Source organism: Rosa rugosa, chromosome 1 (genome assembly GCF_958449725.1).
Source record: "Rosa rugosa chromosome 1, drRosRugo1.1, whole genome shotgun sequence".
Classification (NCBI taxonomy): Eukaryota; Viridiplantae; Streptophyta; class Magnoliopsida; order Rosales; family Rosaceae; genus Rosa; species Rosa rugosa.
Window position 1 is genome coordinate 24,789,705 of NC_084820.1, and position 26,854 is coordinate 24,816,558.

At 39.2% G+C, this 26,854-nt stretch overlaps 1 protein-coding gene, 1 long non-coding RNA gene and 1 other non-coding gene across 3 annotated transcripts; 2 read left to right on the plus strand and 1 right to left on the minus strand.

Moving 5' to 3' along the window:
* The first annotated feature begins 2,185 nt into the window (after positions 1 to 2,185).
* On the plus strand, positions 2,186 to 6,459 carry LOC133729681 (uncharacterized). Its single transcript, XR_009856476.1, has 3 exons — positions 2,186 to 4,547; positions 5,312 to 5,388; positions 6,268 to 6,459. It is a non-coding gene; the product is annotated as an uncharacterized LOC133729681 (long non-coding RNA).
* A 12,859-nt stretch (positions 6,460 to 19,318) lies between these two features.
* Positions 19,319 to 19,392, minus strand: TRNAV-CAC (transfer RNA valine (anticodon CAC)). Its single transcript has one exon. It is a non-coding gene; the product is annotated as a tRNA-Val (tRNA).
* A 652-nt stretch (positions 19,393 to 20,044) lies between these two features.
* Positions 20,045 to 22,388, plus strand: LOC133730220 (clavaminate synthase-like protein At3g21360). Its single transcript, XM_062157870.1, has 3 exons — positions 20,045 to 20,475; positions 20,933 to 21,192; positions 21,741 to 22,388. Exons 1-3 carry the CDS (start codon positions 20,104 to 20,106, stop codon positions 22,078 to 22,080), a joined length of 972 nt encoding a protein of 323 aa, XP_062013854.1. The 5' UTR covers positions 20,045 to 20,103; the 3' UTR covers positions 22,081 to 22,388.
* The last annotated feature ends 4,466 nt before the right edge of the window (positions 22,389 to 26,854 follow it).

The following is a 26,854-nucleotide window of genomic DNA, read 5'->3' on the forward strand; positions in this document are numbered from 1 at the left end:
ATAAAGAGACGTCTTAGTGGAGTTTTGGTAATTGACATGTGATACGTGATTAAAGTGACTCTGAGGCAATTATGCTGACCTTGTGTGAGATTGAATTCTTAGTGTAGACTAAGAAGGTTGTGTGGTGATTTTATATACACTACGTGATGAACTTTTAGAAGGAAAAGTTATGAGTAAAAGTATGGGTTTTTCCCTGATGTCTATAGCAGACTTGTGAATATAGTTTTGTTCAAGTGAATGAAATTGAATTTTGAGGCCTATGTATGGTGCAGGAAGAAGCATGGAGGACATGTTAGAGTCAGGCAAGGGTTTGCCTTTGGTGATTGATTTTAGGTGATATAGTTAAACGCAATTTCAGATATTGATTTTAGTGACTTTGTTAGGTATCCATAGTGGTTCAAGTGAATTACTATGTGATATGGAGTTTGATTCGATTTCTGAATCGCTAAATGTTAGGGATTGAATTGTGGTGAGTTTTTGTTGAAGCAATTGATAGATGGAATTATCGAGATTCTATAAGAGTTGTAAGAGTAACTCTAAAAACGTGGGTTTTTCCTAGCTAACTCAGGATGTGTTTAGCTTTATAAATCCCTAATCCTATCGATGAAATTGTTGTGTTTGGTTTGACTCAGAGGATACTAGCTAGACCTCGATGCGACTTAATTGATTGTTGGATTCTTTTTGAGTGATTGTTTTTATTGCATCATTATGAAAGATGTGTGCAGTAGAGTTGTTTATGGTTTTGAAAATAGTATTGGGTGACCAAGGTTCGATCCTTGGTGTTGTTGTTGGTTAAACAAACAGGAAAGAAAACATGCACACCATCTTATTGAGTTTATATTACAAAAAAAAAAAGAAAAAAAAAAAAAAAAAAAGGAAAACGAGGACTATGCTGTACTAAGCCTAGTCAGCAGCTCCGGATGGGTTGAGGCTGAGCTCAAGAGAAACTGGAGATCCACGGTTGTAACCGCCTGAGCCACCGAAATAGTAATCATGTGCACTACCTTCCTCGGAAGTAGTCTTCAGGTTACCAAAGACGTCCTCGCCGTGCACGGGGAACAGAGGAAGAGTTTGAACCTCCTGGTGATCTCCTCCTCGTTGTTGCAGGGATGTTTGTCCTCCTGTTGTGCCAAAAGAGTTGGACTGGTATTAGTGTTGAAGTGTGAGGAAGAATATGAAACAAAATTTAAATCAAGAAATCCTTCATTACCAGTAGAATAGGTGGAACCAAAGTTGAGATCAATGGATCTACCATCATCAGTAGAACTAGTGGACCCAAAATTGATGTCAATGGATCCACCAGCTGGCCCAAAATTGATGTCGATGGATCCACTAGCACCAGTAGAACCAGTGGACCCAAAATTGAGATCAATGGATCTACCAGTACCAAGAGAACTAGTTCCCATGGGCACTGGAGCAGCCTGATTACACCTATTCATCTGCTTCTCTCGAGCCCTGACGTTCTGGAACCAAAAGTAAATGTTCTTACCCTCAACATACCCATACTGGTTCAGCTGGAGACAGATCTCGTGAATCTGCTCTGTAGTTGGGCACTTAAATCCCTTGACATAGTAAAGATCCTTGAGGATTCTTATTTGTTCTGGAGTAGGAATCCACCTGGTACGGCTTCGCCAGAAATCCATGTTGGCACTACTTCCAGCTGCTTGGGTGTTTCCTCCCTCCTCTGTTGGTTGCTGTTGTTGTGGTTCCATTTGTTGCGGGGTTTGGAGCTCCATTAGTTGCAGAGTTCGTGGCTCTTGGGTCATGGGGTGAGAGGATGTGGAAATCGAGGAATACATGGTTTAGTGTTTGAGGGAGATTTTGTTAGAAGGATTGGAGTTGTTGAACTGGTGATTGAAGATCTGAGATTCTCAGAGGAAAGATGAGATCGAATCTTCAAATGGAAGAAAAAATCTGAGAAAGAAGGATTGAAGATTTGGAGGAAAAGATTGAAGATCTGAAAGTTCAGAGGAAAGATGGGATTGAATCAACTAGATGGGAGAGAAGATCAGAAGAGAAGGATTGAAATTGATGAAGAAAGGATTTGAGAAGAGAAAGGCTGAAGAGTTGAGAGAGAAAGGCTTGAGCTCGGAAGAAAATTTCTTTTCTTTTGGAGTGAACAGTTTTTCCCCAGAATGCACCTATTTATAGAACAAGGTGAGCAGATCTCCACCGTTGGATGAACGATCTCAGAATTTGAATCCACGCGTTGGATTAAAGTCATCCGAAAACCCGGAAAAGTTGTTGGCGCGTGGAGAGCGTGTAAGGGGACAGGCCGAACCTCGAGATGCTGTGGCAGACAGCTTTAGCCGAAAGCAGATTTGACTGCCGTAAATCACGGAAGGGATAAGCCGTGACACAAGTGGGCCGTACTTGGGCCTGTCTCGGATCAAGGCATCACTGTAGCTGTGGGTGGAGGCCTGATGGGCCGAGTTTCAGAAACAGTTTTGGACATGATGGGCCGAGTTTCTGAAACAGTTTTGGATGAGTTGGGCCGAATTGTTGAAACAGTTGAAACAGTTGGTTTAAATAAAAGGATTGGTATGGATAATAACGTGAGCAGCCGTGCTCGAGTGGTTGAGTGTACAGTTCGTGTACAAGAGGTCTGAGGTTCGAACCTCGCCTCTCGTTTATTTTTATTATGTTCGTTTATGACATAATAAGTATAAAATTTGTACACATTATATTAAGCACAGCTTGTGCTCCAGTGGTTGGGGGACAAAGGTTTCGTGCGGCAGGTTGAGGTTTCGAACCTTGCCTTCCCCGTTATTTTATTTATGTCACTTATGACATAATAAATATAACACGTGAGCATATATTAATGAAGGCAGCTCTTGCTTCAGTGGTTGGGAGCAAAACCTTCGTGTTCGAGGTCGGGAGTTCGAACCTTACCTCTTACAAATATTTTTGGATCTCGTATATGCTTGATATACGGACGTATATACGGTATGTACGGTATACATAAGTATATACGGTCTGTACGGTATGCATACGTATATACAGTTGTACGGTATGCATACGTATATACGGTCTGTATGGTATGTATACGTATATACGGTATGTACAATTTCATACCGTAGCCGAGCTGGAAGTTGGTGGGCCGATTGGTAGGCCCAAATAGTAAGCCCAATTGTTCGGCCCGATTGGTAGGCCCAAATGGTAGGCCCAAATGTTAAGCCCAATCGTTCGGCCCGAATAGTAGGCCCAAATGTTAAACCCAAAGTGGTTTGGGCCGGTTCGAAATGTGGATGGTCCGATTTCTTCAGGCCCAATTGGCCAGCCCTAGTGCTTAGCCCAAGGATTGAGCAAGCCCAAGTCATCATCATTGGGTGACATAATTTATTGGCGTACTTTTGGGGATGATTTGTTTTGAGTGATGCATCTCTATGGTTGTGAAGAGTGGTGCATGCTTAAGTTTTACTATGGAGATTTACCGTGATGCTAATTGAGTAGCGAAACACTTTGTGGGAGTGATTACTGTGCTTGTATGCCAGTACAGAGTGATGATCTATGTGAAGATCTATGTGATGATCTATGTGAAGATCTATGTGAGGATCTATGAGATGATCCATGTGACGATTTTGTGTATGTGATGTGGAGTGTTGTTGAACAGTTGTTTTGTGAATTTACATTGTGATGAAGGGATTTAGTGGCCATAGGAATGTATTTTTATACAAAGGATTGTGGCTTTGTAGATTACTACAGATTTGGAAAAGATGGAGATTCTATGATTAGGTCAACCTTAATCGAGAGGAATTGACTTACGCTTAAATTTCGGGACGAAATTTCTTTAAGGAGGGTAGATTGTAATACCCCGAAAAATCCAAATTAAATTCTGTGGATTTTTAGAAATGATTTCACGATAGTGGGAGCGAGTACGAGGCTCGGAGGAATTGTGGAATTAGTTCGAACGATTAATTTTCGAAAAAACGAACGTTATTTAGGGGGTCTCAAAAAGTGACTTTTTATACATTGGGAATTTGGGAAAACTTCCTTCATGAAAGTTGTAGAGGACATTAAACCGAGTGCGTGCATATGTGGTACGTAAAAATCGGAGTTCGTATGCGAAAGTTATAAGCAAAATATGAAAGTTACTGTTTATGGTAGATTGGTATAAATTTGAAATGTTACTGTAGCCAGGTAACTTTTCTTTCTTTTCTCTCTCCTTCCCCCGTGCTCTCTCAGTCTCTCTTCTGCAACTCTCTCTTTCTCTCTTCTGCAACCTCCTCTTTCACCACCTCTAGACCACCAAATGGCGAGCTGCGAGCATCGATAGACTCGTCTCTTCCTCCTTATCACGCATGTGGGAGTTGTTTACGACGATTTGGCCGGAAATGTGGAGATCGAAGCCAACATTTTTACTGTAGCAAATTAGTCAACGCCGATTTCCGGCCACCTCCAGTCATAAACCCAGGTCCATTAGAAGCGCCTTAAGCCGCTCTTCATGCTCGCCAAGTCTCATAACCCAGATCGAAGCATGGAGGAAGAAAGCATAATTGGAAAATTTCACTGTACATCGGAGTGCTTAATTGTTCGGCTACTTCAAGGTATTTTCTGACTTTGTCACAGTTGAGAAAGTGATTGGAAATGTTGAGATGATGCTGTGGATGAAATTTGGTGGCCAGAGGAGGTGGTTGACCGCCGCGTTGACCGCCGTTGACCGCCCACTGACCGCCGCTTGTGGCGGCGTATTCGACCATATTTTGAGTTTTTATTATCTAGGTGATGATCTACGCATCCTTACGAGCGTTTTGATATATTACAAGGTCATTTTAGAAAACGTTGATAAATAGTGAATTTATGTTTTGACGTTACTATTTAACGTTTTTACGTTTTATCTTCGGTTTACGATCTGTGAGGATCTGACCATCGGTTTTACTTCAAATTTGGATATGATGATCTTATGACTGTCCCAGTGGCTTTGTGTGGTCATGGGCGAAGATCCGACCGTTGGATCTTCGTATAAATGTAAAACAATGATTCGGAAGGCGATTCGTGAGAATCCGACCGTCAGATTTTCGTATAATTTTATGGAGATGTTTGTTAGAGTGATTCAAGAAGATCTGACCATTGGATCTTTGTGATAATTTTGGAGGATGATCCTAAGGGCGATCCGTGAGGATCCGACCGTTGGATCATCGTATAATTTTGATCCGACCGTTGGATCATCGTATAATTAGGATCCGACCGTTGGATCATCGTATAAATTCGATCTGACCGTTGGATCATCATTAAATTAGAATCCGACCGTTGGATTTCCGTATATGTGTGGTTTATGAATGATTGCTAAGTTAAGATCGTATCTGACTAGGTGATTGACGGTTTGAGTTGGTGGACGATTGTGGATCGTATTTTGAGCTGAATTGAAGACGCAGCGGGATTATCGAGGTGAGTAAACCTCACGTGGTTCATATTACGAACCCAATACAATTAATTGCTTTATTTTGTTGCAATCATATGAACTATTGTTGGTGTTACTAGACATTCCTGTGTGAATGTCTGTATATATATTATTACGTGAAATAATATGTATTGTTGGAGTTGTGTTGAGTTATTGTTGAGAAACAATATATTGTGAGAGATATTGAGTTTATTGTTGAGAAACAATATATTGTGAGAGGTGTTGAGTTTTATTGTTGAGGAACAATAAATTGTTGTGATCTGTGGAGATCACTAGGTCACGAGGTGACCATGGCATCTATTAGTGAATCACGCTCTCGTACCGGGCTGGTGGTTATTAATAGTATTAAATCGTAATCACGTCTGTGGCCGGACGAGTGGTTACGTTCAGTTAGAGCTCTAGTCTGTCTGCCAAATGTGGAGTGAACTTATGAGTGAAATTGAGAGTAACTCATAAGTGTCAATATATATATGGTAACCTTATGAGGGAAATTGAGAGTAACTCATAAGGGTCTATATATATATATGAGTCTGTCTACCAAATGTTGGGAAATCTTATGAGCGAATTTGAGAGTAACTCATAAGTGTCTATATATATATATGAGAGTGAGTGATCTTATGAGCTAAATTGAGAGTAACTCATAAGTGTCTATATATATATATGAGAGTGAGTGATCTTATGAGCTAAATTGAGAGTAACTCATAAGTGGCTATATATATATATGAGAGTGAGAAAGTAACGTGGGTTTGTGGTAGTCTTGAAATCTAATAAATCAACAGTTCTTTCTTGTTTACTCATACTGGCTGTAAAAAGCTTACCGGGTTTTGTGTTGTTGCAACTCCCGGTACACTATTCAAATTGTGTAGCGGGTAATCCTACAGGACAGGAGAACCAGGACGGTGATCGTGCGGTTAGAGCAATTGTTAGAGTTTTACAACAATTGTAAGTTGTGAGGTGTGTTATGCTCATTTGAGCTTTATAATATATTGTGAGAGTGAATTGTAATAATGAACTCGAAGTTTCGAGATTTGGTTTTTTGTAATTGTAATTATTCAGGTTTCGGATTTGAATTTATTATTCAAAATTCGGGGCGTGACAGTTGTTGTTAATTTAGTTTTCGACTTAGTCTTTTAGAAAATTACAATCACAATTTTGAATCATAATTTCTACCTCATTGTAAATAGTCATCACTAGGCTCTTAGTTTTGATTAGGCTTTGGTGCAAACCAAAGCCGAGCATTGCTAAGGCTTGGTGCCTTAGAATTGCATTTTTATTTATTTTCTTTTTTTCTTTTCTTTGTTTGCTAAGTGTCTTTATTTCCGATTACCCAAGGATTGTGGGTTAGCCACTAATCCCCGTGGTACGATAAACTTTGGGCATAATATTTCCCTATCTTGACAATGATACGTACGCTTGCGTAAATGTGTATCAAGGCAATGGCGCCGTTGCCGGGGATTAGGGTTTACTAGCCTTAATCCCTTGGTAAATCGGTTCTAGGTCACCTTGGCATATTTTTGTTTTGTTTGTTATTAAAAAAAAAAAATTTGTTATTTTAATTTAGTTATTTATGTTTTGTGTGCTCATTTTTCTATTTTCTTTTTAAATTTTGGTTACTAATTTTATTTTTGGGAACTCATAGGTGCTTATTTTCTTATCATATTGAGCTATGGATCGATGGAACTATGGATGGTGATCCGAGGGGATATGAGCAAGAAAGTTTCTATGGTGGAGGTCATCAAGTGTGGAATTCTCATGCGGTCGGTTCTATGTCCTCTTGCAATGAAACTTGTGCTTTGTGTAATTCTCCATGGCATTCACGTTTTGAGTGCTCTTTGAGATTTGAATGCCCAAATTTTATGCAAGAGTGTGAGTACATGTATCAAGAGACATTTGTACCCGATGCATATCCACAAGATGAAGCTTATGAGCCTAGGAAGGAATTTTTTGAAGGACTACTAGCTGAATTGCAAGCCTCCCGAGATCTTTTACAAGCCTCTCAAGTTAGGATTTCACAAGAGACCATGGTGCCGGAAGCATATCCTCATGAGCAAGCGTTTGAGTCTAGGAAGCCTTCTCTTGTAGAATTACTAGCTCAATTGCAAGCGTCCCAAGCTCGATTGCAAGCTTCTCAAGAAATACTTATACATACCAATGAGCAACTTGAGGCTAGTCTCGCACAAGAGCCACCCTTCACCATTTATGAGCATGAATCTTTCTTTGACCAAGTGGAGCCTATTTCAAGAGAAAAAGTGTATATCGAGCATCTTGAGCAAGAATCCTTTATGCAAGTTGAAAATGATGATAGTGATATGTATGTACAAGAAATTGAGCTTGGTTATGAAAGTTTCAATGCAAGTGAGGTGAGAGACTACACTTCGGAGGAATGGGTGCAATATTGGAAATCTAAGCTTCCTAATGGAGGGGAGATATTTGAAGATGATTCCGATGAAGAGGATGTCTTGTCTAGTGAGGAGGATGCGGAATTCAAAGTCATACACCATAATCCTTTGTTCATTGAGGAGGATGCGGAGCTTGAAGTCATACACCATAATCTTTTATTCATTGAGGTCGATGTTCCCAAGGAGGAAGAGAGTCCTTCAATACTTTGTGATGGTCAAGAAATTGAAGAGCCAAGGACTTTCTCTCCTCCTACATCAAAGGAGATCCATCATGAGCTTCCCAAGGTGGATTGTAGAATATTGAGCACTTATGTTATTCATGAGAAGGTTGAGATTAAGGTACTTTTACCACTCAATCTATCATTAAGTGGCCAATGTTTCTACAATGAGGTGATGGATTGGAAAGGAAATGAAGCACTTGCATTCAACCTTTCCCGTCACGCTCAAGAGCTTCTACCACCTATTGTTCCTATGTGCATCATTTCTACACCACTTGAGAAGGAGAAGGCAAGATTGGCTCTTAGAAGAAAAATTGAGAAGAATGGGAAGATTAAGAAGCTACACTTTTGGCCACCAATTGGAGTATTCTTATGTAGCTCTTGGTCTTGTCTCTATGATACATCAATGAGTCCCTTAGCCCCAAACAATAGGGTGGTCGTACTTGAGAAGTATCCACCTTAACAAAGATCACAATCTATGGACCGGCAATGAAGTCCTTAAACAAAGAGCTCCCTAGGGAGGCAACCCTAGCACATCAGCGGTAGAAATTTCTTCCTTTAGTAGTTTCTTTTTGTGGTGAATAAAGCTTTTTGGTTGTTTTTGGGAGGATGGGAGGTGTTCGGAGTTGCAAGTGTGAAGAAAGAATGAATGTGATAGTGAGCAGTTTCTGTCCAGAAATTTCAGTTCATTTTTGGTGACTAAAGTTTCAGATTTACATGATATTTTGAGCTGAATTTTTCTACAGACATTCCACTATGTGTCTAATGTCTTGTGCCAAAATTTCAGCCCCTTTGAGTCTTTGGAACTCCAGCTATTCAATCATCAATGCATGGAGGTCAGAACAGAGACAGCTACTGTAGAGTGACTTTGAGAAGCTACACCCTCTACATATCAAGCTATTTGGAGCTAAAATTTTTTCAGAGATGTATCTTCACATGTCCTCTATATACAGGAGAAACAGTTTTTCATTTGAGCCTCTCTAGCTTCAGATATGGTGTTCCAAGCAACAGGGGCCAGAAACAGGGGCACAGCAGAAACTGTAGAACAGATCAGTGAGTTTGGAGGGCAACGATTTTTGACTCAGAACAGATATTTAAGTGAAATTTTACCATCAAGTAGCCTTATGAGTCTAGTTTCATATGTCATTGGTCTCACCCTCTTTGCACCTCTGGAGCCCGACTTATTGCAGTTTTGGTGACTGAGGGTCAGCAGCAGGCTTCATTACAGGTTGGCAGTTTTGACCAGCTTTGGTTTTCTTCTCAGTTTACGATAGGTGGCTTAGTTTATATGGATAGAAAGCTATCTGAGTCTACTTTCCATTCCAAGTGGTCTCACTTCTTTGTCTTTTTCTGAGTATGAGATATGGGCATTTGAAGACATAGAGGTCATTGCTGGAAGTTTTCTGCACTCACTAGTTTTGTTCACTCGGGGTGATTGGACTTCTTTGCACTTCATTTCATCTTTGGAGGATAATCTATGGGCAGTCGTGGAGTGTGTTGGATGTGTTCAAGGCCATGATCTTAATGGAGGACCTTGGTCCTTATTCTTTGAAGTGGTTGTTGTGTGACGCATTGCTCAAGGACATTTATGTTCTAAATGGAGTCGATCTTTTCATGAGCATCTAGAGCTATTATGGAGCATACGTTAAGGAAGTCAAGGCCTTGTGCCTTGAGGTTGGTGTCTCATATTTGTCTTCTCTAAGGGTCGTGAGCAATGGAGGGTCGACAAAGGGGGTTTTCGGTAGCTTTACTCCACATTTAGATTTTTATTTTCGTAGTTAATTTTTGTGCCTTCGCCCGGACTTCACTCTCATGCCTAAATCCGACACGGATTTTAGCTTTCGAGCTCACTTTACAACATTGAGGACAATGTTAGTTTTAAGTGTGGGGGTGAGGGCTCGGATGCCCTATTTTCGTCACTTAAAAAAAAAAAATTAGATTAGCTTTTTGTAATTAGAATTTAGTGGTTAATGCCTTTTCCAACCCCAATGACGAGCCATGGACTTAACTTGTTATGATTGTGGATAGATTGAGCATGATCTAGGACTTTGAATTTGTTTTGTGATTAAGGTATATGTGATTTATGCTTTACTATATGTGTGCACATAGCCTATGGTTAGGTTGGTTCATCATAGTTAGAGAAGCATATAGATTATTCGATTAACTTGCATGCCTTATTTGTGAGCTTTTGAGCCTAATATCTATAGTGTATGCATCGTTCATTCACTTATTCTTTCATGTGTGTACAATTTCATGACATTGCGTATCTAGAACTTGCTTGAGACCTCTCGAGGCTACTTTTAGCTTGTGACATGATAGAAAGGATTGAGGCATTAGGACTATATACCACAATGGCCAAAGAAGCATGTGCCCAAAGATATTTACCACTAGATTGCCACTTTGAGCCCATTTATATATTTAGCCTTTTTGTTCATTGCCACCACAAATTCCTACCTAGCCTATACACTCTTATCCTACCCTTCCATGGTAGTTGGTGAAGCGATTCGAGAGAATGACTTTATGTTTGAGTGCTTCAAAAGAAAGAAAAGTCAAAAGTGTGAGGTTATAAAGGAATAAGTGTGGGGGTGAGCGATTTTGTTAAAAAAAAAAAAAAAAAAAAAGAAGAAGAAGAAGTTGTGAAAATAAAACGAAAGTTCAAGAAAAAAAAAAAAAAAAAAGTAAGTTGTGTGAAAAAAAAAAAAAAACAAACAAAGAAGAAGAAGAGTATTACGTAGTATAGTGTACGTGGGTTGTACATTGGGATTATAGTAAGTGAGTTAGCATTTGAAAGCAAAGTCATATATCTCTACAAGAGAGAGTTGCTTCACCGATTTCCATGGACTTTGTCTTTCCTTATCCTTCATTTCTATTAGCCACTTGCCCTTAGCCCCATTACAACCAAATAAAAAATCTCTTGATCTTGAATGTTGTGGGTTACCTAGCGGAGATGAGATCGAAGAGCAAGCATATGGTGGCGCGTGTTGTGAAATTGCTTTTGAGTGAAACACATATAGCCCCTAAACACTTGAGCGGTAATATTTAGTGAACCTATGTGAGTTTAGCGGGTTATATCGGGTCTTCTACGTGCCTATTTGATTGTGGTGGATTGATTTGACACATGGTCAACACATGCATATACTTGAGCATTTTTCACATGTGCTTCTTAATTTCCTTACAAATTTATAGTTTCTATGTCATGCTTTGTCGACTTCATGGTCATATACACAATTAGTTCTCCGAGGGTTATGGTTGGAAGGGCTAAGACTACACTATCATTATGTTTGTGAGTTATTAGATTTTCGGATTATATTTCATTTAGTTTGCTTGAGGACAAGCAAAGTTCAAGTGTGGGGGTGTGATTACACGCATTTCTATGCATGTAATTGTATCTAAAACACTAGAAATAAGTTAATCCCTAAGTCAATTGATATGTGATTAATCCATTTTTATTTATATTGTAGAAAATAAGTTGAGTTGCGGAAATCGAGTTAAAACGATGCAAAATTGGAGCAAAATGGAATTTCGATAAAGACATTGTCAATCGTAGTCAACAATTAATTAAATGGAAGAAAGAATTGGTAATTATGTTTAATTACCAAGAGGTGGGTCACGTGGGTTGTAAGGAAGCAGCCAAGAAGCATGATATGTTGTTTAACATATTTAATTGTTTTGTTTAATTAACAAAAGGAGAGCACGTGGGCTTGACAAAAGGCATAATTGATTTATTCTTCCTTCTCTCCCACATTTGGTTACCACGTGTCCCTTACCCTCTTCTGAACCAACATCAACCACTCATCAACCCATTCTCTCCTCTCTCTTGATCTATATATATAGCAGCAACCCTATTCATTCCAGAAGATACCTAAGCAGCAGCGCCGCACAGTACCAAAAACAGAGGCAGCCCAATATATAGAAGCAACCCTATTCATTCCAGAAGATACCTGAGCAGCAGCGCCGCACAGTACCAAAAACAGAGGCAGCCCTTTGGGCTGCTCTCTTCTCCCATCTTCTTCCTCCATTTTTCATTTTCCAAATTTTCTTTAGTTTTTATTTTAGGAATTTGAAGGGCTACTCACCCAAAGCTTCAAGGATCCATCAAGGAGCTCAATCTCTACAAGATTCAAGATTTGGGTATTTTGTGGGGTTGTAATTCAAGGCTAGTCATGCTAGCCTCATAACTATTTGTGACTATCTTTGTTTTCTCCTACACTTTTCTACTCTTTGCTATTTGAATTTTGTAATTTTGATGTTCATGAATATGGGTTGTGAGTAGTTACTTTTGGGAGCTAGGGTTTCTAACTCTAGCTCAATTTTGATGTAATGAACATATTTTTCAAGTGATAAATAATGTATTTGTTAGTGAAATTACAAAAAAATTATAATTTCTATATGAGAAACTCGTTGACAATAGGCTGAGGCGCGGGTATCTCGCTCTCTTTAAGGAGATTCAAGCCTTCTGCGGAACAATGCCGGTGCACCAAAAATCTCTTGACTTGTCCCCTCCAGGATACAACAGCCCAACAACAAGTTGTGTGGCTCCCAGCAATTTGCACAAATTGGAGGAGCCCAAAGCTCCACCAAAAGAACACATTTCTTTGGCCACAAAACACACAAGACACTTTGGGGGATTTTGGAAAGAAAGTTTATGGGTGAATAGTAGTGTATCGTAATAGTATTACGTAAAAGCAATGATATATTTGAGCATGCAACAAATGGTGCTATTTATAGGCTCTTAGGACACTCCCCACCATTAATAGGGTAATAACCAAAAGCCATAGGTTACAAGAATTAAAATCCAAAATAAATCAAAATAAAACACCATGAGTTACAAAATAAAATTCTAAATAAATTCTAAATTTAAACACAAAATAAATTCACCCAAATTTAATTTCAATAATAAATAAAATATTAAAATGTTACAACATTCCCCCACTCATTTTAATATTTTAAAAACAAATATAAACCAAAGTTACCGGCCAAAGACGAACCATTATGCGTCATGAAGGTGTGCTCTGCATTGAACCTTCACTTAGTGAAACAGCAATCCCTACTCCAGAGTTGATAGTGGTCTCAGACTTGAACTACAACTGCTTAAGGGAAAATAAGAACTACTGCTCACACATAATAATTCAGGTGTTAATATGAGCTTTATTAGCCAGCACGTTACGGTCTTGTGCTTATCCCGGTTTTCATGAGTGAATTTCAAGAATAAGCCCAATTCTCATAGAGAGCGGCCCCACTCTCACACTCATATAGGTAAAATCTGTCAAGGATGCTCTTGTAACTATGACATCCCACTTATATGAGCTACAGATTTTATTAAGAGTTTTAAGTAAACTCAACCTTCATATACGTTACAAGATTAATGCACTTACATCATAGGGATGAGTAAGAAAATATAGTGCATTTTTCTTACGGCCACCTTATGATTCGTTTTTCCCATTGAACCCAGTTTTTAGGATCTCTAATCACCGAGTTGGGTGTCCTCATATATGGCTCATGACGATATGGGCTTCAATCCCATCCCCCTCGATGTACTCCAGACCTTATCTCTTGCCAAACCCTTAGTTAAAGGATCTGCAAGATTATCACATGATTTAACATAATTCACTTTAATAATTCCATCACTCAAATATGATCTCACAGTACTGTGCTTTCTTCTTATAGGTCTGGATTTACCATTATAATAACGGTTATTTACTCTACCAATAGCTGCAGTGCTATCACAATGAATCAATATAGGTGGTATAAGTTTTTCCCACAAGGGAATTTCATGCATTAAATCTCTCAACCAATTTGCTTCTTCACTTGCTGAAGCTAGAGCAATAAGTTCAGCTTCCATGGTTGAATTAGAGATTATTGTTTGCTTCTTTGATTTCCAACAAATAGCACATCCACCTAATGTAAACATATAACCAGTGGTAGAGAGAGAATCACCTGACAGAGTATTCCAATCGGCATCACAAAAGCCTTCAAGTACAGCAGGATATTTTTTATAAAATAATCCATAATTTTTAGTACCAAGCAAATATTTCATAACACGCTCAATTGCATGCCAATGTTCTTTACCTGGTTTACTTGTGAACCTGCTAAGTACTTCAACTGCATATGCAATGTTAGGTCTAGTGCAGTCAGTTGCATATCGCAAACTGCCAATTATACTAGCATATTCCTTTTGATTAATCACATCATTTTCACTTTCAACAGGAAGTAACTGAACACTAGAATCAAAAGGAGTAGACACATGCTTGTAGCCAACATAATCATATTTCTTCAAAATTTTCTCAATATAATGTGACTGATCAAGAAAAATACCATCACATGTTTTTGTTATTTTCATGCCCAAAATAACATTAGCCTTACCAAGATCTTTCATATCAAAATTGCTCTTAAGCATAGTTTTTGTCTCATCAATTACATGCAAATTTGAGCCAAAAATTAACAGATCATCCACATAGAGGCTAATAATAACATGTGAATTTTTCCAAGATTTATAATATATGCACTTGTCACATTCATTTGATTTATAACCATTTTCAATCATGCAGGAATCAAATTTTTCATGCCACTGTTTAGGAGCCTGCTTTAAACCATAAAGGGATTTAGATAACTTACATACCTTGTGCTCTTGACCAGGTTCTATAAAACCTTCTGGTTGGTCCATATAGATCTCTTCATCTAAATCACCATTTAGAAAAGCTGTTTTCACATCCATTTGATGACTAATCAAATCATGAATTGCAACAATAGCAATCAATAATCTAATGGATGTAATCCTTGTAACCGGAGAAAAAGTATCAAAAAAGTCTAGATCAGGTTTTTGCTTAAAGCCTTTAGCAACAAGTCTAGCTTTATATTTGTCTACACTTACATCCGGTTTGAGCTTTTTCATAAGGACCCATTTACACCCAATGGTTTTAAACCCGGTTGGTAAATCTACTAATTTCCAAGTATCATTAGAAATTAGAGACTCCATTTCATCATTTACAGCCTCTTTCCAAAAAATTGCATCTGGTGATGATAAAGCTTCATGCAAAGAATTAGGATTTTCCTCAACATTATAAACATAATAGTCAGGGCCAAAATCTTTTTCAACTCTAGCTCTTTTACTTCTTCTAGGTTCATTGTCATAAGTTTCTTGTCTATGTAAATTAGAAGAAGAAGAACTAGGTTGGATAAAAACATTTTCTCTAGATTCTTGACCCCCACTATTTTTCGATTTAAAATGAAATTTTTCTTCATGAAAAATTGCATCACCAGATTCAATCACAACATGATTTTCAACATCAAGAAATCTATAGTCTGTACTATTTAATGCATATCCAACGAAAACACAAGTAGTAGCTCTAGCACCCAATTTTGGTCTTTTAGGGTCAGTTAACCTCCCAAAGGCTAGACAACTCCAAACTCTAAGATAACCCAAATTTTGTTTATGCCCCTTCCACACCTCAAAAGGTGTAATTTTTGTATTTTAATGTGGCACTCTATTCAACACATAACAAGCAGTTAAAACTGCTTCACCCCAAAGATTAGAGGGAGCACCTGAATCAATCAACATGGCATTTGTTAACTCAATCAAAGTTCTATTTTTTCTTTCTGCCACACCATTAGATGTAGGTGAATAAGGTGGAGTAACTTCATGAATCACTCCTAAAGACTGAACAAAAGAACTGAATTCAGAAGAATCATATTCTCTCCCTCTATCACTTCGGAGCCTTTTAATTTTTCTACCAAATTGATTTTCAACCTCAAGGAGGAACTCTTTAAATTTAGCAAAAGCTTTTATTTTTCAACAAATATACATAAGCATATTTAGAACAATCATCAATAAAAGTGATAAAATACTTGTTACCTCCACGAGTTAAAATTCCCTCAAATTCACACAAGTCTGTATGAATTAATTCCAATAGCTCGGTATGCCTTTCAACATTTTTGTGAGGCCTTCTAGTAATTTTTGCTTTACTGCAAGTCTCACATTTTTCAAAATCTTTTTGCACTGAAGGAATTAAACCCAAGCTACTCATGATTCCCACATATCTACTATTTATATGGGTGCACTCTAATTACTATGTTAATTGATTCTTGATGCATAAATTTTAGGGAATTGACCATTCTCTTTGTTATGTTTTGAGATTTGTGATGTGTGATACAATTGGTGGTTCTTTTGTTCACTAGCTTCATGTAATTAGTGTGGTGTGTCAAGTAGTTGCTTAATCGAGAATGAATCATTGCCTAAGTTTCTATTTTCTTCTGCCCTTCGCCTTTAATCCTAGACGTTGTGGCCCTAACAAGGCATAATGATTAGGGTTAGAGAGTTCATTCTTGCCTTAACCGGAAGAATGGATACCAAATAAAAGAAATTGACTTAGTGGCCTTAACCGGCATTAGGTAGAGAACTAAGCAATCGTTAAATTTTAGGTTGTAACTATTGCATGCTTAAATCCCTAATTTCTAGAGCTCTAGGCCTTTAGTTCATGTTTTGGTAGCCCTACTAAGGTACTAACTGATGAATTAGAGAGTTCATATTAACCGAAAATGTGAATACCCTTAAGGAAATTCGGCTTAGTGGCCTTGACCGGCATTAAGTACGGGATTTGGTTCTCATGAAAATATGTTTGTTTGCTTGAAATGTGTTCGTTGCATTGAAATTGCTAGAGAGTGATCCCTAGAACCCAAAATCTATCTCTCTTTTACTTTTCTTCATTTTTAATTGTTGTTGTTAATTTAGTTTTCGACTTAGTCTTTTAGAAAATTACAATCACAATTTTGAATCATAATTTCTACCTCATTGTAAATAGCCATCACTAGGCTCTTAGTTTTGATTAGGCTTTGGTGCAAACCAAAGCCGAGCATTGCTAAGGCTTGGTGCCTTAGAATTGCATTTTTATTATTTTTATTTTTTTCTTTTCTTTGTTTGCTAAGTGTCTTTATTTCCGATTACCCAAGGATTGTGGGTTAGCCACTAATCCCCGTGGTACGATAAACTTTGGGCATAATATTGCTCTATCTTGACAATGATACGTACGCTTGCGTAAATGTGTATCAAGTCAATACCTTCTGGAGACTTGTTTAGAAACTCAAGGCGAGTTCACCAGGCCAAGAATCACAAGTAATGGTGGTCTGTAACTAGAGATATCCGGATCGAAAGGTTGTTTTTCGATCTAAAAGGGTTGAGCTCCGACGAACGTGAAATCGATCTACCCAGGTCCGGTACTTCTTGGTGCTTGTTCAGAAAGTTGAGGCGAGTCTAATGAGCCAAAGATCAAGAGAATTGGTGGCCTGTAGCTCGAGATATCGAGATCGACTCGAAATCGGCTCAAATGAAGCCGGGTCCTCCGCCACCGCTTCCGGCCGTGTTGCGGCGCAAGGTTTCCACTGGAAGCTGCGCAAGGTCGAGGCGAAGCTAAGGGAGGTGGTCCGACGTCGTGAGGTGGCCTGAGGAGGGAGAGCTCGGTCGGCAAAGCTTGCTCTGTTTTCTTCTGGGCTAGGACGCGCGAAAGGGAGAGAGAGAGAGACTTTTCTGTGCTTGCCTACCACCTTCCACCAATTCGCATACAATATAAAAGAAACAAAGCAGAAGCACTACTTCACTGTCGCTCAAACACGCCACACAATTTTTTTATTAAAAGTAATCACCACTGCTATAGTGCCAAAATCAGAAAAATTCGACAATTTAATTCTAGTAAGTGACAATTGATTAATCCTTGCTCTCCGCTTGGTACGGCATGCTGCTGCACACACACATAATTGAACACTCGAACTTTATTCTTTTATCTTCTTGTTCAACACTTCTAGTGGACCACCAAGTTTTGCTTTGATTGAAAATTGAGGTTATTACACTATGTGAACATATTTCTCAAAAAAATAAAAAAAAATAAAAAACAAATAAAAGGCTAAGTGAACATATATACATGCACACCAACGTATCATCAGTATGAGATTATTAGGGCCCATATCATCACTAAGCTATTATTGTTTTATTTTTTTATTTTTGGATGAAAAGGTACGATTATCATTCAATTGGACTGCTATGGACTGAATTCTTATGTCCCCAATTTCCCTATCTCCCCCCCCCCCTGTCTCTTCCTTGTGATTGGTTGACAAGGATTAAAAAATGAATACAATGATTAAAAAATGAAACAAAGTTTAAGATAAGTATTTTTTTTAATCCATATCAACCAATCACAAGGAAGAGACAGAGGGGATAGGGGAATTGGGGACAGAAGATTTCCTCCCGACTGCTATCATGCTATGGATCGGAATTGTCTTTGTTTTACTATTACATGCTTGTATGAATTTTCTTTAGCATATGTTGTTCATACATTTTCAAAACGTTATGAAATAATTCATTCCCATTTAACTTATAGATCAGTGTATAATTTTATCTAAAATAAACAAGTGTAGAGTTTTATCTTAAAAAACCTCGGTACTACTTTAAACCACCAACTTATATTCTATATATTGTTGTGTCTCTAATTTGATATACAAATTTTTCTGTTGAAATCGTTGATCTTCACACACAACTCCTTATGTAAACCATTCTTATATATGTGTGAGCTAGCTGGTACATACATGATTTCAAGTATGCATTCATGAGGTCCTTAATTATATGTTTAAAGTTATAAAAACTCATGATTTCGTATGATGTTACTCATGTTAGGTTTACTCGATAACACTACAATAGTTTATCTAATACTCAAAGTCTCAAACAATGCAACCAACATAAAGGGAAATCACACTCCAAATAGCTAATTGCAGCCCGAATAAGATCGCAAGATCTACATGACTAGCTAAGAGAGAAGAAATACTAGCTATAGTAAGGAACAACTCTCACCATGGGGGCAGGAGTGAAACCCTTTGATCCTCTTTAAAAAAAGGAAGAAAAAAAAGGAACAACTCTAACTATCAGCTGATATCGAACTTCTCCTGTGTTGTTTCTCATAAGTCACAACAATTCCGACGCCCCAACGTACTTTCAGGCATATATGCACCAATGAAAACGTCAACTTACATTTAAGCAATTTCATCGATATCAAACCTCGACCTCTTGGTGGTCACATCTGTATCAGAAAATAATTCCTCATGGAAGGAGTCACTTCTGGATCGGAAGTGAAGGGGTATCACCATGAAACGAAGCATTTTTATTTCCATCGAGAGGGTAAAGAAAGGAGAAACAAAATATTAACGATGATGAACAAGTGAAGAAGTGAAGAAAAAGAGGAGAGTGAAGAGAGAGAGAAAAGAACCATTGAAGAGATCTAAAATTCTAGCTAAATGAGAGATTTAGAGAGAGAAAAAAGTGTCTGAACCCAGGTTCGAACTGGGGACCTCTAGTGTGTGAGACTAGCGTGATAACCGACTACACCATCCAGACATGTTTGTTTAACAATTGAGTGATTTGATCTTAAACAGACGTTTATTTAGGAAATATCTATCAGTCGTCTTTTTTTTTTTTTTTGAAAGGAAGACTGATTTAAACAAAGAAACAATATTGGGCGAAAGTGAGAAACAATGCAACCGTCCCTGCTAGTTCCTACAGCATTCAATGAAGTGCTATTACCCACCCACCATGTCTATGGCGCCATTGATCTCTGATCCAAATCCAATTGATCTTCACGGTGTACAATTCCCATCACTTTAGTCTTTTCCAAAACGAATTTTCCTTGCTAATTGTTTCTCTTCCCTTTGTATAGCTTTGCTAGCGAGTGGTTATTCTCCTCCTTCTACTTTTATAAGTTGCGTGCTTCAATCTCCTCGTTCCTTTCTCACTCTCACTTCTTCATCATCACACCATATATAGTTCAATTCAGATACCACAATCCTTTCCTCCATTTGCTTCTTATTCCAGCTTCATAAGAAAACTCTAAATTGGCGTACGTCATATCAATGGCTACAACTCAGTTCATTGCTGGACACTACCTTTTATTCTATTTGTCACTTTCATTCTTATGTGGATACAAGTGTCATTAGAAAGACATGTATGGACGCCACCAAAGCCAAGCATTATATAAACAGACGTTACTTAACCCACCAGTAACATACCCGTCTCCACAAAACCAAAGATACCTAGAGCTCAGAACAAAAAATGGGGCACAGATTTGTGGAAGGAAAGATAGAGGGAGAGAAGGAGTTTGGAGGCAAGGTGTTTCCCAAGACACTGAAACCTCCTCCGGAGATGAGCACTGACGGCGTAGATGAGCTGGCGGAGATGGTGAAGGAAGAGAGAGAGTGGCTGCACAAGACTCTCGAGGCTCACTCTGCCATTCTGTTCAAGGGTTTCGGATTGAAGAACGGGGACGAGTTCGGGCGTGTGGTCGAGGCGTTTGGATGGGAAAACATGACTTACTCGGCACCGGCCCCACGGCCGATTCTGAGGCATTTGGTGGGAGGGAGAGTTTATACTTCAAATGCGACTCCTCTTACTCAACTCATCACCTTCCATCACGAAATGGCTTGGGTATGTTCCTGTCGATTACTAAAATTTACAGATTTTTTTTTTTGAACATGAAATTTACAGAATTTAATCCTTAGCTAGCTTATTCAACCTGTCTAAAATGAAAGCCTCGTCAAGCTAATTGGTGCAAGCTAGGTGCCACCATATTGTGTTTTGGAAGTTTGGATTATCAGATTATTGATACACGTCGATGATCATCGATACTATATATATTTTTTCTGAAAACAAGAGTCTAACAAATCCGGATAACATTGTCTCTACTTAACGTGTTTTCCTAATTCAAAATCTGTGGTTATTTGGTTTATAATTAAAATACTAGCCTCTTGATCTGCGTACGTATAAGCGCATGATTATATATCTAGCAAGTATTGCGATTCATATCATTATTTTTTGTGGTATATCCTATCAATTCTCATTTGATATAAACTAAATTTGATGTGACCGATCAATGTTATTGCAGGTGAAGGAAGTCCCTTCAAAGATATTTTTGTATTGTTTGCAGCCATCCCCGGAGGGTGGAGAAACATCTATACTGCCTAGTCAGGTTGTGGTTGATCAAATGGAAGAGAGAGTTCCTGAATTCGTCTCTAAAATTTCAACAATAGGTTTTGTCCACAGAGTAAGTTTGGCCACGGAATATGATTCTGAGGATGCTGATGGTATCAATGAGCCATGGAAATGGATCCTAGACACTCGAGATCTTGCAGAAGCTGAGAAGAGGTATCAAACTTTTCTTTCTAGTATGTAGAAGAATATTAACAAGTAATTACAATATTACCAAATAAGTACGTACTTGTACTGTATTGGCTAGCTTATTAATACTATATTCAATGGATTGTAATACACACACACACACACGTATATAAATGTATACATACAGGAGATGGGCATGTTTAGTCTAGCTGAAACCTATCGACATTGTATATTAATTTTTAACATATATAGTTTCTTAGAGACAACCCTTGTCAGTTGTCACTGATGAGCATAAGCAGGATTATTAGGGCTTTTGCTCCTGCTTGTGATTTTGATAACTGGGGTTCAGGCACGTCCAGATTTAGAGATTTTGTGTCGTTAATTTGTGATTTAGTTACTAATGAGTATCTATTTTTTGTTTTCTTGTTTTCTTGTGAATAAAACCCATGCATGCTTGAACAATTAGATCCAGCTCTAGCAAAATAAGACAATAGTGAAAACTACCTTTAGGTACTTGATATACACATATGGTGTTTATATGCTTACTACATGCATAATTGGGTTTCTTCTTGTAGAGCAAAAGAAAAGTTTCTATGCCGTGAGGTGAAATTTAGAGAAGGACTGTTAGAGCTCCTCTTTGGACCAGTATGTCCAATAAGGAGCTATGGGGGAAAGAGGGTATGGTTCAACACTATTCTTTGCTACGCTCCTAAAGATTCTGACAGCATAAGCTTCACAGATGGTACCAAACTTCCAGAGTCGGCAGTGGAAACCTACAAGAAAATCTTAGAGGAGAACTGTGTGAACATCAAATGGGAGAAAGGAGACTTTCTGCTACTAGATAATTTGCTGGCTCAACATGCTAGGCTTCCTGGAAAGCCGCCACGTCAAATTCTGGTTTCCATTTGTAAGTAATTGAGGCGGAGTTTTCTCTAATACGGCCTGTTTCACTGAGGAATTAGAAGCAAAATTTCTATATTCAAATGCTCTCTCATATATCGCACACTGAAAAAGGCATCGGAGAACTTCAGTATGGCAAGGGGAGTGACAAATTTGACAAATGCTCTCTTATATATAGTGTCCTTTGTAAAATTTCACAATTAATAAGTCCATGTGCGAACTTGTCTGTACCATTAAATATAGGTTATTTGCAGATATATGAGACTTTAATTTGTAACCATAAATAATAGCAAAAGAATCCTAAATTGCAATACCTTCTATTACACATAATTTCCTTTTTATTTATTTATTAAGAAAACGAATACCGTACATATTCTTTATTATATTTATTTGGTAGAAAATTGTGTTTGTACCACACACACTAGATCGATATTCACCCTTACAAATATGTAAAACTCATTACATTCTTGGTTGAAAATTGAGTTTATGATGCATGACAATGTTCACAACAAGCATAATAGATTAGTATGTGATGCCTGACTAACTTCAGAATAAGCATATAATATATTAATTATGTTAGATACATAGTTAATTCGAACAAAAAGTTAAGCCGTCATACATCGAAAGTTCACGAGAATGTGAAACTCTATTTTGTACTCTAAACAATTAAGATTTTTTTTTATTGAGTTTGAGAATTTTGTTAACCTTCTTAATTTTATTAATTTACATAAAAGAGTTTTGTATCAATTACTGATCGATAAAAAAAAACTATCGTTTTGGAGTTAAAATAGTTTTGAGTGTTCAAGTAAACCCTATTTTGTGTTTGGCCCAAACCCTAGGTTAATTACTTGACCTAGTGGTAATAGGGTTAAATTAGAAGGATCTAGATTCCTATTCAATGTACGATTACTTTCCTTGTATGATTAAGATTCTATGCATTGTAATCCTCTATATAAAGAGGCCCCTATTATCAATGAGAATACACAGCAAATTCCTCTCAATTTCAGTTTCTCTACAACACGTTATCAGCACGAGCTCTAACCCTAGCCCTAAAAACCAAAACAATAAATCCCTCGCAGCTCCTACGCGCACCTGCGCTCGCTGCTCCCCGCAAGCGCACACTGCATCCTCGCGGCATCTCCGCAGCATCCTCGCGACATACCTGCAGCATCCTCGCGGCCTCGCGACATCCCCGCAGCAGTCGCATCCCCGCAGCGGCCCCGCAACAGTCCTGGCGGCATCTCCGCAGTGGCCCCGCAACAATCCTCGCATCTCCGCAGCATCCTCGCGACATACCTGCAGCATCCTCGCGGCCTCGCGACATCCCCGCAACAGTCGTATCCCCGCAGCGGCCCCGCAACAGTCCTCGCGGCATCTCCTCAGCATCCTCGCGGCATCCTCGCAGCGACCCTGCAGTATCCCTGCACTGCCCAGCCAACAACTTTTCCGGTCAAGATTTCCGGCTATTTTTCAAGGTAAACTTTTCTAAAAGTTCCCGTTTTTGAAGTTTTTCAATTTCTTCTTCTTTTCTCGGGGACTTCCAACATCCCTTCTTCTACCCCCCTTTCTTCTTCATAGGGGAGACCAATAGCCGAACTGTGGGGGTTCGTGCTCACTCTAAGCTTGGAGCTTGTAGAGTCCTCCAAACTTATAGTTTGTTGAGAAGAAAACGATCGACCACATACATCGTCGTTTCGATCTAATCCAAAACCCCTCTTGGAATCGGATTTTCTTGGAAGTGACTACGCTCAGAAAGTCCCTAATTTCTTAGAAGCGACTACGCTCAGAAATTTTATAGTTTTTTGTGGTAGCCTTTTTCGCTCCAAAACTAACCCTATTTTCTTGTTGTTTTTCAGGATGATTAACCTGAACAAGTTGAGCTTCGCTCCACTAGAGACAACAGGCGCTGGATACCACAAGTGGGTCTGTGATGTGCGCCAGCATCTTAAGGCTGATGGGATCCTGAGTACGATCCAAGAGCCAAGTCAGGACGTGCGTACTCCTCAACAAGCTGCTGCTTTTGAAGCAAATAGAGCTACGAGAGAGGCGAATGAAGCTAAAGCCATCATTCTCATGACAAGGCACATGAATGACGCGCTCCAAAATGAGTACCTCAATGAGGAAGACCCAAGAAGACTATGGGTAGAACTCGAGCAGCGTTTTGGCAACGTCCGTGATTCCCTGCTTCCAGACTTAGAAGTGAGATGGCATAGCCTCCGCTTCTGTGATTTCAAGTCTGTACTTGACTACAATTCAGAAGCACTTCGTATCAAGTCTATGATGGAATTCTGTGGACAGAACATCACTGATACGATGTTGATCGAGAAGACTCTCTCCACCTTCCCCGTCTCTGCATTGATGATAGCCAAAAACTATCGGATTGATGTCAATGCTAGACGCATCACAAGATTTCATGAGCTCATTGGTGCCTTGAACGTAGCTGAAAAGCACGACAACATACTTGTGAAGAACTATAACTCCAGACCCGTGAGAACCAAGTCAAATCCAGAGTCTAATTATAGTCGCGCCTCCAATGGAGGATGCAAGGAGCGAAACCCTAAGAGTAGGGATAATTCTGGACGTTCTGGTCCATATTCTCGCCCTAAAGAGGAAGGAAATCGCCAAGATAGGCGTGCACGGAACCGTGGAGGCAAACGTGTGAAGAGAGAGAGAGGCCAAGCCTCCGGTTATGGTGGTAACTCCACCAAAGGCAATAACCAACTACAAAACGCTCCCAGAGCGCCTCGATCAAGGGAACCTGACCATAATGATGCTTGTCTCAGATGTGGATCAAGTGGACATTGGGCAAAGAAGTGTACTGCATCCCAGAACGTTGCAAACGCATACAAGATGTATCGTGAAGCAAGGGAGGCAAATTACATGGAACAAGAAGATCAAGATGGAGATCTCGATCTAAGGGTGGAAGACTACAAGGATCAAGACCCAGAAACTGGCGATTTTGATTAAGTCTTTTTATTTCCAAGATATGTAGGCAATTGCCATATTATTTTTGTAGTAGATGCCAATGCTATTAGTCTTTCTTCAAAGTAGGCGTACTCAATGTGGGTGTGATGTCTAGGAAGGTTTTGAGATAAGTGGTACTTAAGTGAGCCTCGCTCCACCGACATCTCTCTACTCACCTGGTCACATTTACATTGGAATTACCGAAAGGAGTTAGACGACTACCATTGTTTTGCATTAACTAGTTTATTAGATTAGATTTCCTTTGGTTAAAGAAACGATGATGTAATTCCATTTGGCTTATTAATAAAAGTTGAGTTCTTTTCTTTATGACTCCTTTTTAATTACAAGCTTTTCTTTTAGGAATGGATGAACTACAATGTCTTGCGGATAGTGTGACTACGCACACCATTTTACGACATAGGCAATTATTCTTGGAGATGTTGCCTACATATTCATCTGTGACTACGATGGCTGGGCCATCAGGTTTAGTTCAAGGACATGGAATGGCCCAATTCCTTTTGCCTAATGGCACCTTGATTAAAGTCACTGAAGCTCTCTACGCTCCTAAGGCAAATCGAACCTTATTGAGCTTTAAAGATATTAGAGCCAACGGATTCCATGCGGAAACGCATAGTGAGAACGGAATAGAATTCCTTTGCATTACCTCTAATGATTGCGGAAGAAAGCGCATCTTAGAGAAGCTTATGTGTCAATCTAGTGGACTTTATGTCACTATAATTCGACCTATTGAATCCAACAATGTCATAAGAGAAGATCTCTTGGATTCAGACACATATTGGCTTTGGCATGACCGACTAGGACATCCTGGTCGTGATATGATGCTCCGTATACTAAAGACTTCACACGGACATCCATTCTTCAGAGTGAGAAGAAGCAAGAATCGAAAATTGATTCCAGGACTTAGCAAGACCGCAACAATTGCAGCATCTGGCGCTGCAGCCGTCTTGGGGCGCCATAGGGCTGCCCAAGTCCCATGTGATGACGCCATCAATGGCGCCAACCATGAGCATGACGCCATGGTTGTTCCTCCCAATGGCCATGACGCCATAAACAGAAATTCCCATGGCTCGAATGCCATGATGGGAGATGTCGTCACACATTTTGCTTCTAATAGCGCTACAGACGCTCAGGCCCAACCAAAATCCTCCTTTGTTGCTTCTAAGGCCCCTCGCTCTTTCTGCAAAGCCTGTTCATTCGGGAAATTAGGACCGAGACCGTCCTACGCAAAGGATCCCAAAATACTTATTCCGTTCTTACAGAGAATCCAAGGGGATATCTGTGGACCAATTCAACCATCATGCGGACCTTTTAAATACTTTATGGTATTGGTTGATGCGTCGACACGCTGGTCACATGTCGCGCTATTGTCCACTCGAAATGCTGCTTATGCTAAACTCCTCGCCCAGATTATCCGTCTACGAGCTCACTACCCTGACCATCCTATTAAGTCAATTCGACTTGATAATGCTGGGGAGTTTACATCGAAAATATTCGACGACTATTGCATGTCACTGGGGATTGATGTAGAGCATCCAGTTCCCCATGTTCATACCCGAAATGGTCTTGCAGAAGCCGCTATCAAACGACTACAGATGATAGCCCGGACATTGGTTATGCGCACCAATCTCCCTGTTTCTGCTTGGGGATATGCAATATTGCATGCAGCGACGCTAATTCGTCTACGACCCACTGCAACCCAATCTTACTCTGCGTTACAGCTTGTGACTGGGTACGAGCCTGATATCTCTCACTTACGCATTTTTGGGTGTGCCATTTATGTGCCTATTACGCCACCACAGCGTAC